This window comes from Astyanax mexicanus, chromosome 22, assembly GCF_023375975.1.
Source record: "Astyanax mexicanus isolate ESR-SI-001 chromosome 22, AstMex3_surface, whole genome shotgun sequence".
NCBI classification, from domain to species: Eukaryota; Metazoa; Chordata; class Actinopteri; order Characiformes; family Acestrorhamphidae; genus Astyanax; species Astyanax mexicanus.
Window position 1 is genome coordinate 21823550 of NC_064429.1, and position 14089 is coordinate 21837638.

At 37.5% G+C, this 14089-nt stretch overlaps 1 protein-coding gene across 3 annotated transcripts in view; it reads left to right on the top strand.

Moving 5' to 3' along the window:
* Nucleotides 1-14089, top strand: part of rasa1a (RAS p21 protein activator (GTPase activating protein) 1a) — a 71167-nt gene that overhangs the window by 48426 nt on the left and 8652 nt on the right. For all 3 annotated transcript variants that reach the window (XR_007428799.1, XM_022667527.2, XM_022667528.2), the window contains exons 11-24: nucleotides 582-738; nucleotides 1665-1752; nucleotides 1845-1925; nucleotides 2045-2202; nucleotides 3606-3682; nucleotides 3950-4122; nucleotides 4384-4543; nucleotides 5413-5555; nucleotides 6528-6643; nucleotides 8137-8223; nucleotides 8334-8401; nucleotides 8501-8589; nucleotides 9151-9228; nucleotides 10584-10718. Coding sequence is in view for 2 of the 3 variants with exons in the window: in XM_022667527.2 (XP_022523248.1) it covers nucleotides 582-738; nucleotides 1665-1752; nucleotides 1845-1925; nucleotides 2045-2202; nucleotides 3606-3682; nucleotides 3950-4122; nucleotides 4384-4543; nucleotides 5413-5555; nucleotides 6528-6643; nucleotides 8137-8223; nucleotides 8334-8401; nucleotides 8501-8589; nucleotides 9151-9228; nucleotides 10584-10718 (1610 nt within the window). In the remaining variant the exon portion in view is untranslated. The remainder of the gene's footprint in view (nucleotides 1-581; nucleotides 739-1664; nucleotides 1753-1844; nucleotides 1926-2044; nucleotides 2203-3605; nucleotides 3683-3949; nucleotides 4123-4383; nucleotides 4544-5412; nucleotides 5556-6527; nucleotides 6644-8136; nucleotides 8224-8333; nucleotides 8402-8500; nucleotides 8590-9150; nucleotides 9229-10583; nucleotides 10719-14089) is intronic.

Below are 14089 nucleotides of genomic sequence, written 5' to 3' on the forward strand. Positions count from 1 at the left end.
CATAGCAACCACCTGTATAGTTTCCACCTAGCAACCACTTATCAGCCATACAACAGTGACTTGGGATACCATAGCATCTACCTCACATCATCATAGTTGCCATTTACCATACCAACCTTGTAACTTGTAACCACCTAGCTCTAGCTACTACTAAACACCATAGCATTCACCTGAAATCTGGTTGGTAGTGTTAGTTAGTGATTTAGAGCTACTTTGCTTTATTTGCTTAATTGTCTTAACTAGGGATTTCAAACTTTTTTGTTCTGCAAACCTGAATCAAGTTGAGGTTGAAGAGTCAAGTAGAATCTAATTTAATGAAAGGACAACTCTGGATAATGTTCAAATCTGATTCTGTACATGTTCTGCTGCCAAAACAGCCCTAATTAACCTCACGCTCGTTAAGACCCAAACATTAGGAACCCCTGGACTAAACCATGTGAACAAAATCCAAAAGAAAGAAAGAAAATGTGAAGATACTGTTTGCGAGGACAGTACATTCTTTCGTGCACAGTGTTAGTGATTGTAGAAAGAAAGAAAAGGTACAGTGAGTGCACCCATCTTTTTGTATTTTTTTTTTTTAGGCAAAGGAAAGCGCTGGAAGAACCTGTACTTCATCCTGGAGGGCAACGACGCTCAGCTCATCTACTTCGAGAGCGAGAAGCGAGCAACCAAACCCAAAGGGCTGATCGACTTGAGCGTGTGCTCTGTGTATGAAGTGCATGAGAGTCTGTTTGGCAGGTAGTCTAAACCTCCTCTCTCTGTAAAAATTCCACTTATGGCTTAACCAACTGTTAGCAAAATAATTTCCCATTATTACAATACCATATTTTTTGCACTATATGGCGCACCGGATTATAAGGCGCACTATCAATATACATCTATCTTCTGGTCTATATTCATACATGAGGCGCACTGGATTATAAGGTGCATTTTAAGAGACACTGTAAGGAACCTTCAATTCAGCAGGTCTGTAATAAAAAAAATACCAAAAAAAAAAGTCAAATGAGTGCTGGATGTTAATCTACACAGATGTTTCTCGTTTGAATCTAAGCTTAGATTCACAGATTTCTCCAGCACTAAGGCTGGAGCATTAGCAGCTAATAGTTAGCATCTAACCACTCCAGCAGTGCTAGCCAGGGTTAGGAGCAGACTACAGGCCGATAATACTCCCCTCTGAACAGGGAAATGGCAAGCATCGCTTAGCCGTGCTAGCTGGGGGAAATAGCAGTTAGCGGCTAATGCTAATGCTACTCCAGCCCCGGTGCTGGAGAACTAAACTGAAACTCCTGTATAATGCTGTACTTCAGCAGAGTGGCTTTACTTCTCCTTACAACTTGACTGGTAAAACTTATTATACAAAATACGCACTAGATTAAAAAAGCGCACTGATGATTTTGGTAAAAATTAATAGATTTTAAGTGCACCTTTATAGTGCGAAAAATACAGTATTTCTCATGATTTGTCATACAAACTTGTTGACAAAAATGTAACACCCCAAGAAGGAGGTGTGGGTATCAAATAAAGCTTTTGAAATTAAAATATGCACAAATTACGTAATATATGCAAGCAATTACGATATTAGAGCAAAACGATGCGTTTATTAGTGGAAAATGTACAATAAAAAGGAGACTCTATATGACTATAAATTGTGTTGTGTCCTACAGGCCAAACTGTTTCCAGATTGTGGTTCAGCACTTTAGTGAGGAGCAGTACATTTTCTACTTTGCAGGAGATATACCTGAGCAGGCCCAGGTATGCAGGAACTCTCTGTACTTTTTCAATCATTACTCTCTTACAATTCTGACACCAGGGTTCAGACTAACCATGCTTTTTAATATTCCTAGGACTGGATGAAATGCCTGCAAACCTTCTGCAGTAACCTGAGGAAGCCTGTACAGACCACCTCTAACAAACGGCTACGCCAGGTAAGAGCCACTGCTTTTTTTTGTATGTGTATGTATGTATGTATGTCGGTGTTTATGTTCATTTTGATTCACATTGAGTTATAGCTCACTTATTGCAATCATGTATTTTGTCTCCTCAGGTAAGCAGGTTGGTGCTTTATGTGGAAGAGGCCCACAAACTTCCCATGAAGCATTTCACCAACCCCTATTGCAACATCTACCTGAACAGTGTGCAGGTAGCCAAGACTCACCCCAGAGAGGGCCAGAACCCTGTATTCACAGAAGAGTTCATCTTCGAGTGAGTAGAGGGTGGTTATGGGGGTTTGCACACTTGCTCCAGTCCTATGAAAATATACAGGGGTTGGACAATGAAACTGAAACGCCTGTCATTTTAGTGTGGGAGGTTTCATGGCTAAATTGGAGCAGCCTGGTGGCCAATCTTCATTAATTGCACATTGCACCAGTAAAAGCAGCGTGTGAAGTTTCAATTAGCAGAGTAAAAGCACACACAGTTGTGCTCAAAATATTGCAATGCACACAACATTATGGGTGACATACCAGAGTTCAAACGAGGACAAATTGTTGGTGCATATCTTGCTGGCGCATCTGTGACCAAGACAGCAAGTCTTTGTGATGTATCAAGAGCCACGGTATCCAGGGTAATGTCAGCATACCATCAAGAAGGAAGAACCACATCCAACAGGATTAACTGTGGACGCAGGAGGAATCTGTCTGAAAGGGATGTTCGGGTGCTAACCCGGATTGTATCCAAAAAACATAAAACCACGGCTGCCCAAATCACAGCAGAATTCAATGTGCACCTCAACTCTCCTGTTTCCACCAGAACTGTCTGTCGGAACAATAAATCATTGTGGTCTAAAACCAGGTGTTTCAGTTTCATTGTCCAACCCCTGTAGTTTTAGAAGACATATAGAACACAGGACTATCATGGCTAAACTACAGAAATTATATGTTTCATTTAGGCTGTGGTTTAATGTAAAAAAAATATTGTGATACTTCAAGGAATCTACATTTTCTAACACAAAGTGAACCATTCATTATTTCTTTAGAACCTTTTAAACACTGGATCGTACATTGGAACATCTCCACGTTCAATTAAGTTAGACATTGGACATTAGTTTTGGTAATTCAGATATTAAATTTTAGTTGGTGACCTCCTGTCCAACTGTGATTTGATTTTGTTGTAAGAAGGATAATAACAGTATATTAATTAGAAATATCTTTCTAAAAGGAATATTATACTTGCATCAGGGGTGGGCAGTATGTTTCTAAAATAATATCAGGAGTGTTTTTGTAATAATGATATTCTTGACAGTATGACAAAACATTGAATTAAATAAATATATATGTCAAGAATGCACTACCTCAACAAAATTAATATTAAATTGTTAATATTTTTATTTGGCCATAAAATAGTACATGTGAGATTTTCACCAGATTATAACAGAAATCAATTATCAAATATGTCATGATACTAATGATGCACTCCATATATCCAGGATTAAAGTACCAGTACAATAAATTGATTTAAAGGGAAATTAGAACATTATGATTTTTTTTTGTTTTGTTACAAACAGCAAAAATAAGTACCATAATGGCCCATATGGCCCTAATATTATTGCATAAAAGATATGATATGGCAACTTGTCATTTACATACACCTTATTTGCTCTCTTTCAGTGACCTATCCAGTGAAACCAACAGGTTTGAAATCAGCTTAAGCAACAAAACGAAGAAAAGCAAAGAAAGTGACATTTGTAAGTATGCTACAAAAACTAGCGTTATTTGCAGATCATGCATATATTTACTTCAATCTGTAGAAAGCATCACTTCATTGACTAATAGGGCAATAATAATGATGATAATAGTAAGTGCAGTTTTTATGTAGCACACTTTATATAGACACACTTCCATTTCCTTGTGTTTGAGCACCCCCTGCTGTCCTGGATGAGTGAAAAATTAATGTTTAAAGGTATAAGCGTTCAGTTCTATATTTAAAACTGTTTGTGTGTTTGTATATCTAGTGTTCATGCGCTGTCAGCTGAACCGGCTGCAGAAGGGCCAGATGATTGATGAGTGGTTCCCTCTGAGCTCTCATGTGCCCCTGAAGGGAATTGAACCGGGATCCCTGCGGGTGCGGGCGCGCTATTCCATGGAGAAAATCATGCCAGAGGAGGAGTACAGTGAATTCAAAGAGGTGAGATTCTGAGAGCATGTCGGTTCCACTGCATGCACAGGTCTGCGTTATCATACAAAAATACTAGTGAAAATACTAGCTCTTATGTTTTATGCACTTATGAAAATATTGGGCCATCAAATATATAAATAGATTAGTCTAGCCTGTGGTTTTATCTTTGACTACATACATGACTAAATATATATATATATATATATATATATATATATATATATATATATATATATATATAAATCCCGTTGCTTTCCGCATTCTCTGCAGCTCATCCTACAAAAAGACTTCCACGTGATCTATGCGCTGGCCCATGTGTGTGGACAGGACCGCACCCTGCTGGCCAGCATCCTGCTCAGGATCTTCAGACATGAGAAAGCCGAGGCTCCCCTGCTCAGGACTCTCAACGACCGAGAGATTAACATGGAAGGTACAGAACAGCCCTGTTTGGTGATAAATGATGCAAAAAATCCCCTTAATATAATATAACATAATATATACTAGTGCATAGTGCGATATGGTAAAAATCATATATCAAGATATGGAATTTTTTTATATCACGATAACGATATATGTCATGATATACCACATTTAAGTATGTTTTCAGTTATTCTTCGAAAAATATGACAAAATAATATCATTGCTTACTTTTTTCCAACTTTATTTCAAAGTGACATTAAACCAAACTTTCACAAATGAGAATTACTACTTTTTAGTGCATCGTAGCCTACTTTATATATTTGCATGAATAATTGATTAAATTACTGTAGAAATGATAGGGGGTAGAAGGTAATTAGCACTTTTCTATCGTCCCCACGATATTTATCGTCATATCGCCCAGCACTACTATTGCATTTCACAAATAGAATATTATTGAAAGTTACTTTTTTTTTAGGAATTCAGTTTAATGTGTAAAACATATATATTATATACATTTATTACACACAGAGTGATCTATTTTAAACGTTTTTTTCTTTTGTTGTTGATGATTATGGCAAACAGCCAATGAAAACCCAAAAATCAGTGTCTCAGATGATTTGAATATTACATAAGACCAATTGTCTCACTGCCCACAATGCCAAAAGTACCAAGTCCTGCTGGAAAATAAAATCCTGGTTTCCATAAAAGTTGTCAGCAGAGGGAAGCACTACAGACAGTTCAGACTCCAACAAAAAGCTAATCATTTTTAATAACCTTTATTTAAGTAACAAATTAACAATGTAACAATCAGGTGTTCCAAATATTTTGTCTATAATATTTGTATGTATGGCTGTATGTAATATATTTTCATTTGTTTAGATGAAGCCACCACTTTGTTTCGTGCAACCACGCTGGCCAGCACTTTAATGGAGCAGTACATGAAGGCCACGGCCACACCTTTCGTCCACCATGCCCTTAAAGACACCATTCTCAAGATCATGGAGAGCAAGCAGTCCTGCGAGGTTTGCACTTTTCTGTTGTTATTCTTTGTGTTAATTGGTTGCTTCTTGTAGTTGAAATAGCTTCGAATTGTCTGTACAGATTTACAGACTAGTACAGACGCACCTGATGTCTGCTATTGAATTTAAGTGTGATTTAATTTGTGGAAAAGAGTGGATTTTGGCTGTTTTTCTGAGCTGGATTTTTTTGCTGGATTTGCTGATAGTGAAAGGTCAAGATTAGGGGTGGGAATCAAAGGGCATCTCATGATAACGATGTCTTTACAATACTTTTATACTGTGAAAATGCGGTACTTGATATATCACAAGACAGTTCACAGCACCTGTCTTACTGAAGAGGAAAAAAATACCAGGAGTTATGTATTTATTGGTGTCAGATTCACAGAATTTGACAGCGTATATTCTACTTTTTCAATTGATTAATGGCACCACATGGAGTAATGAATCAGTAACTTTAGTAAATCAAATTGGGGTGAGTTTTAGAGAGTTTAGGGCGCCTCTGTTTTAATAAAAATATTAATGTGACTCAATGTATCGATGTGATACGATTGAAACAACACAATATATCACGTATCAACATCAATGTGCCATTAGTAAGGGTAAGTTTTGCCGTGTGCTTTTATGTGTATTGTAAAACCTAACAGCTGGCAGGGTAAGAGTTGGTTAGCCATTTTTCTGAGCTGTATTACTTGCATATAGTTGCTTACAGGCTTAGGGCACCATACTGGTTAGATAAGGTCGTAATAAATAAGATGTTGCTGTTTGCTGTGATTTGTGTATTATGTCTATAGGTTATTCTAAACCTGTCTTATGAAATGTAGCTGCCACACGCTCAGTGGATTGGTCTCGTGGATTGACCAGTGCATACCTATCCAAGGGTTTCCCATTGTCTCATAGCCGCTGCCTGAATCTATTACTTCATCAAAGTTTGACTCAATGTTCCAGTTTCAATTCCTCCTTCTCTCTCCTCTAAAGCTGAACCCGTCCAAACTGGAGAAGAACGAGGACGTAAATATGAATCTAACCAATCTGCTCGGCCTCCTTCACGAGCTGGTGGAGAAAATCTTCATGGCTGCTGAAATCCTGCCACCGTAAGCTCAATAACACAAAATTTTATTTTGTGTTGAACTCCTTTACACTTGATTTTTGTTGATTTAGATTTTTGATACAGGGTTCATATGGTCATCAAAAACTTGGAAAAGTCAATACATTTGAAATAGCAATTTCAAGCCTGGAGAAATATTGAAAAATTAAAAATACCCAAAAAGTTTTGAAAAAGTCAGAAGTTTGGTCTACAAATCTTTGTGTTTCAGTTTATCGATGAAGAAAATCTATTTTGAGATAACAATGCAGTAGGGGTGTCACGATTCTCTAAATCCTCGATTCAATATATTTCCGATTTTAGGGTCACGATTCGATTCGATTCTCGAATTTTCTTTTTCTTTTTTTTACAGCAGAAAGGCCTATGCCAGTTTTAGATTAGTCTATGGTCAGTCATTGGTTTGATTCATCAAGTTTACAATATCTTATTTCAAAAGGTGGGCTTGATATAAGTGATGCACAGTGATGCAAGTGATCTGTAATACACCACATTAGGCACTAATGGTCAAATTTAAATAATTTAATTAAGATATATATATGTATGTATGTATGTATGTATGCCATCTAGTGGATTTTTTGGGTAGCAGCAATGTGCAACATAAAATAAATAATAAAAAAATTACAGGAACAGTCATGTACAAAATAATAGAACAATTAGAGCCTTAATAAACTGAACTCTATCCTACTATAACAGTTAAACATGAAAAATAAGACTCGGTCCCTGAGAATGACAAGTTTATTTCTTTAACAAAGATATATTATTAACTTTATCTGAGAGAAAGATGCTCCTTAAAGGGACAAAAACTATTAACTTATTTGAGGCTAGACAAAACAACTGTTATTTATATATTTTCAAGTTCTTCCTTTAAGAAGATGAGAATGTCCACATTCTCTGGAGACAGGGCTGCTCTTTAAGCAGTCACAATGTGCGCGGTGTCGGCTACAGTGTGCTGCGCCGTTTGCGTAGCGTGCTGCGCCATTTGCATAGCGTGCTTGCTTGCGTAGCGTACTGCGCCGTTTGCTTAGCGTGCTGCGCCATTTGCATAGCGTGCATGCTTGCGTAGCGTACTGCGCCGTTTGCTTAGCGTGCATGCTTGCGTAGCTTAGAGGGAGGGATCGTCGATCCTCTTTTTGACTTCGAGGCTCGAGACCATGACATAATTTCTACCGATTTCGATGAAATATCGAAATAGCGACACCCCTACAATGCAGTAATTAGAGCTCTCAGGATCTCACACACATTTTTTTATTATTAAATATTGTGTGTCAACATTTTATCATTCATTTTAGACCTAGTATAATCAGTTTTTATTATAATTTTAGTTGATTTTTGGTTTTATTGTCCGTGTCTGCACTGATGTTTTAAAAATTGTAGGGTCATGGAAGGCATGGAAAACTCATTAAAAAAATCATGCAAATTTCTTGATTAAAACATGTAAAACTCCTGTTGATATGTTTCCTCTACTTTAATGTCTGGTTTCAGAACTTTGAGGTTTATATACGGGTGCCTGCAGAAGTCAGTGCAGCAGAAATGGCCCACCAACACTACAATGCGGACCAGAGTTGTAAGGTAAGTCATCCCAGCACTACTACTTCCCTAATTTTTCCTGTCTCACTTTCAGGTATATAGCGTTCTGTCTTCTTCAGAGTAAGTTGATTCTAATTTGGGTCTGTCCGCAGTGGTTTCGTCTTCCTGCGGTTGATCTGCCCTGCCATTCTCAACCCCAGAATGTTCAACATCATAGCTGGTGAGGGTACAGCCTGCGTAATCTGAGCTATAAAAGCTGACAAATGCTGGAATAAAGAGGAAGTGAATGTAACTGTGCTTTCTCCATTTTCTTTTACAGACCCTCCGTCCCCCACGGCAGGCCGTACACTTACCCTAGTGGCCAAGTCGGTCCAGAACCTGGCTAATCTGGTGGAGTTTGGTGCCAAGGTTTGTTTTAACATACAGCTGCGGAAAAAATTAAGACCACTTTAGTTTCTGAATCGGTTTCTCTGATTTTGCTATTTATAGGTATATGTTTGAGTAACATGAACATTGTTGTTTTATTCTATAAAATACAGACAACATTTCTCCCAAATTCCAAATAGAAATATTGTAATTTAGAGCATTTATTTGCAGCAAATGAGAAATGGCTGAAGTAAAAAAAGGTGCAGAGCTTTCAGACCTCAAATAATGCAAAGAAAACAAGTTCATATTCATAAAGTTTTAAGAGTTCAGAAATCAATATTCGGTGGAATAACCCTGGTTTTTAATCACAGTTTTCAGTTTTCATGCATCTTGGCATGTTCTCCTCCACCAGTCTTACACACTGCTTTTGGATAACTTTATGCCACTCCTGGTACAAAAATTCAAGCAGTTTAGCTTGCTTTGATGGCTTGTGATCATCCATCTTCCTCCTGATTATATTGCAGAGGTTTTCAATTTGGTAAAATCATCAAACAAATCATTAACTAGTTTTTTTTTTCTTCCTTTTTTTTATTTGTGGTTCAGGAGCCCTATATGGAAGGAGTGAATCCCTTCATCAAGAACAACAAACAAAGGATGATCATGTTTCTCGACGAGTTGGGGGTAAGTACACAAATTACATTTTGTACATATTTGAGTAACTGTTTTTAGTAGTTACTCAAATATGCTAACAAAAAAATCTCTGCTTAGAGGCAAATCGGCCTCTAAGCACTTGTCGCTCTCTGAGTTTCAGACACCCGGCAAACATCTAGCATGCTTAATATCTGACCCAGTCAACGACTGGGAGTAACAAAAGCAGCACCATGGCTACAGCTGTTTATGGAGTCTCTCCCACTTTTGTTTTTATATCAGAAAATGACTGAAGGAAAAACACTAGAGGTAGCCTGTGAGTCTTTGGTAAATGGGGGTGAATGGGGCTAAAAGCTAAAAAAAAAACTATTTAAAATAAATAGAAAGTAAAAAGTTACTTGTCCAATATATTCCTTTAATTAAAAAAAATAAAAGCAGAGTGCAGTATTTTACAAAAAAAGGCAATGAAAATGTACCAGTGCAACCAAATTTCTATTTTCTTTACTTCAAACAGGTTTTAGGAAGGTGCTAGCATTACTGCCACTGCGGCTGAGCTAGTTTACAGCCAGAGCAGGTTTAAAAGGCTTATAACTTAAAAAAAAAAAAAAAAAATGTCTTTGAATTTTACCAGTCAGGTTGTAAGGAGCAGTAAAGCCACTCTGCTGAGGTGCAGCACTATAAAGGAGTTTTTGTTTAGTTTCTTCAGCCCCGGGGCTGGAGTAGCATTAGCATTAGCCGCTAACAGTTATTTCCCTGTTTAGAGCTGAGTATTATCAGCCTGCAGCCTGCTCCTAACCCTGGCTAGCATTGCTGGAGCAGCATTAACATTACCCGCTAACCGTGCTAGCTCTTTTGCTGTTCAGAGGGGAGTATTATCGGCCTGTAGCCTGCTGCTAACCCTGACTAGCACTGCTGGAGCAGCATTAGCATTACCTGCTAACAGTTAGACGCTAATGCTAATGCCCCAGCTTTAGTGCTGGAGAAATTCAGTAATCTAAGATTACTGTAAATAAACTTAAGCGCTTTACTCACCCAAGCAGCAAGTTCCTAATAGTGTCACCTAAAATGAGCCTTATGCATGAAAATAGACCAGAAAATAGACATTCATTGATAGTGCTCCTTATAATACGGTGCGCCTTATAGTGCAAAACATACGGTATTTCATCATTTATGCATGCATAGACACTTCCAAAATTTTACACTGTTTTACACTGTTGCACTGATGTTAAAGCATGTGCTTGCACCGCATAACTAAGTCCAGCATTTTAAACAATAATCAAAAACAAGTCTGTGACTGTCAGTCTGACTGTGTATCTTCAGTATCTCCTACAAATTACTGTTTTATAATGGAAGTTGGTAAGTAATTGTGTTCTTGTTTGTCTCTGCAGAACGTCCCTGACCTGCCCGATGCTACAGAGCACTTTAGGATAGATCTGTCCCGAGACCTTGCTGCCCTGCATGAGATCTGTGCTACCCACTCGGATGAACTCCGCACCCTCAGTAATGAGAGAGGAGCACAGCAGGTGTGTGTGTGTGTGTGTGTGTGTGTGTGTTAGTGCATTGATTTTGCTGCATATATGGTGCTAAAACAGATTTGCAATGAGAGCATTCAGTCAAAAAAGGCAAAAAAAGAGCTCTTTTCAACATTAGACGTTATCAGAAAATGAGCTCCTATTAAAAGTAATTAAACTCCCGCTCGAGAATTAGAGCGAACAAAACTGGGGGGGAAAAAAGGAAACCAAAGAATTGTTGAGATAACATAATTGGAAATGGGTGGAAATTTTATTACATTTTATTTAATTATAGTTGAGCAGCAGTTCTGATGAAACATTTTTATTGAATAAATGTAGTAGAAACTAATTTGGTGTTATTGCTTTGCATACGTAATTTGCATACTATAGTAATATCTATCATATATTATATTAACTTTTCTCCATTTTTAAACATTATGTGGCAGTGTTATCTTAAAATTAACAGCTTTAGAACCATCTTGTTGCTCCACTGAATTGTCTTTATTATTTCCACTCTGGTCCAGAATGCTGCTACTCTAATTAGAGACCTCTAATGGAAACTGTGTAAAGCCAGGCGGACACTGTGCGATTTTAGCCCGATTTTAAGCCCGATCTGGTCGGATGCGACTGAATTCATGATCGGGCCGAATTTTAGCTTGATCATGCGTCGTTTGTCATGCAGTGTGAGAGGGGAAGCGATGTCCGATTAATTAATTAATGAGGGTCCCTATCCAGTGTGAATAATCGATTGCTTGTTTAATATTCAGTGTTGCAAAACCAGTTTTTACATAAACAATAAACAGAATAAAAAATAAAATTATTTTATTTTATTTAAGCTGCTGGTGTTTCTTTCGCAGCCTGACGCGCAGTCATTTTTCTATGCGCTCTCCTTCTGTAAAACGGACAACCCATAGAGTCCATCGTAGAGTGCGTCATTTGTCATGCAGTGTGAGAGGGGAAGCGATGTCCGATTAATTGCCTATACGAGCTGCGAATGAGCAGTCGGACGCGACCAGGGATTTCTGACATGCCAGAAATTTTGGTCGCTTGTCTCACAGTGTGAGCTGTTTTGCGGGCCGATTTCTTAACGTCACGACCTGTTTTCACAAAAATCTGCACAGTAACTATAAATTATTATTAGTCATATTTATTTCTGTCAGTTATAAGGATTTATATTTATGTTCGGTACACAGACTTATAGCTTAATATAGCAGACACAGGCATTCTGCTGTTTAAGAATTTCAACAGATGCTTATTCTCAGTCAATAGCTGGAGTTTTTGAAAAGATAAATTAAAAGAGAAAATAACTTTGACAAACATAAATTTATTTTATTTCACTTTGCTATTATATCTGAAAAATAAAGCACATTGTCAGCGTCTGGTGCTGCCCGTCAATTATATAAAACTTAAAACATGCACAGAAATATAAAGCTATATTTTATAATTCGTTCCTTTTCGCCAGGGCAAATTTATTAAAATTATAAATATATTAATTTATTAATTAAAATCTCTCAAGTGCTCCAGAATATTAGCCACGCAAACCCAGCTTAGCACAGCGCGTGGCATTGCGCGCAGAATAACCTCTGTCTTCTAAAATAAGCGTTTTAATAAATAAGGTCGGAGAAGTGTAGTAAAATTAATGCTATTGGTGGAGTAACTTACTAAAGCTAATAAATGTACTGATAATTAATCAAGATAAATCGGACAAAATGCGCTGCGCCTCTCTCTTGCTCTCTTTCGCAGGGTGGAGCTGAATTCAGCGCGAGGCTACAGATAATATAAAACTCAGTTCAGTTGAATAAAAATAAGTAAGGGCCTGTAAGTACAAGCAAAGGACCTGTAAGTAAATATTGTCAAATATAAAGAATAGTTTGAGGTTTTGGTGAGCTGTTTTCATTATTTGAAACTGAAACTAACTGAAACTTTGATTATTCTGCAGAAAGCCTGGGTTATTTTTAATGAGTTTATATTTTATATTTATTCATTTTAATTATTTTTCTTCTTTTATTAATCAAATCATTAAATATATATCTTCATAAGATATAAATTTTTTACCTTATGTCAATTTTTATGATCTTTTTAAAAGGTCCTATTTTTCCTTTTTTACGTATATATTTTATTCGTCTATAATAAATGTCTGTTTTTATTTCTATTTTTTATATATTTTTTTAATCCCTTTTAAACTGTTAATGCTCAGCGGCACTGTAAATGAGGGTCCCTATCCAGTGTGAATAATCGATTGCTTGTTTAATATTCAGTGTTGCAAAACCAGTTTTTACATAAACAATAAACAGAATAAAAAATTAAATTATTTTATTTTATTTAAGCTGCTGGTGTTTCTTTCGCAGCCTGACGCGCAGTCATTTTTCTATGCGCTCTCCTTCTGTAAAACGGACAACCCGTAGAGTCCACGTCGCCTCAGCCACCTGCGAGTCCATGTACGTCTCTTCCGTGGACTTTCAGCGCACAACAGGGCACAAATAAGCAAAGCTAAGCGCTTTCTTTTGCAAGGCCACATGTTGTGTTGAAGCGAGAGTTTGTACGCAAAGAAAGCTCCGCCTACGGGCTGCGTTTAGACGTGCAGTGTAAGCTCCCCCGTCGCAGCAGGTCAGTCGGACCGTACAGTGTGTGCAGATGAATCGCAGGCGTTGGTCATACACGACAAACGATTCAAACGTGCAGTGTGAGCTCTCCAGAACGCATCCGATTACAAAAATCACACAGTGTCCGCCTGGCTTAAAGCTGCATATTCATGTCTTCTGCCAGCATGCGCCAAATGTCCAAATGTTTGTGGGCACCCTTTCTAATGAATGGACTTTAGTTTGCACCCATTGCATAGAAAGACGTTCCCAGATAGTAGACAGTTAAAGCTGAGTTACACTTCTCTGTCAAGTCAATGCAGTGTCTATACATTATCCTGTACAAGTGGCGGGAATAGAAGGATTAACGGAACAATCACATGCATAGTAACATTTTTGGGCTGGTACGGTCAGGCTACACCCTTGTGTACTCTATGTACTTCATACTTCTACGTACGTGTATCAGGGGCTCTGCCTCATTCTCCAGTTGTTATAGGTAAGGAACACTTGCACTAAATATTAATTAGATTTATAATAATTAGCAATGGAGTTAGTAATGAAATATTCACACTGTTAGGATTTTTTTTTCAGATATCTTTTGGATAATTAAACATGAGACAGGTCAACATGACCCGGGAACACCACTGATGGTTCTGACAAATGAATATAATAGGAGGGTTAAAAGAGAGAGTGAAATATCTGGAGAAATGTACTCACAGGGGTGTACTCACTTTTACTGGACTGTATTAACTATTTGCATATTAGATTTGTCTTTTTATCTTGGAAAATATAAATCAGATTTTG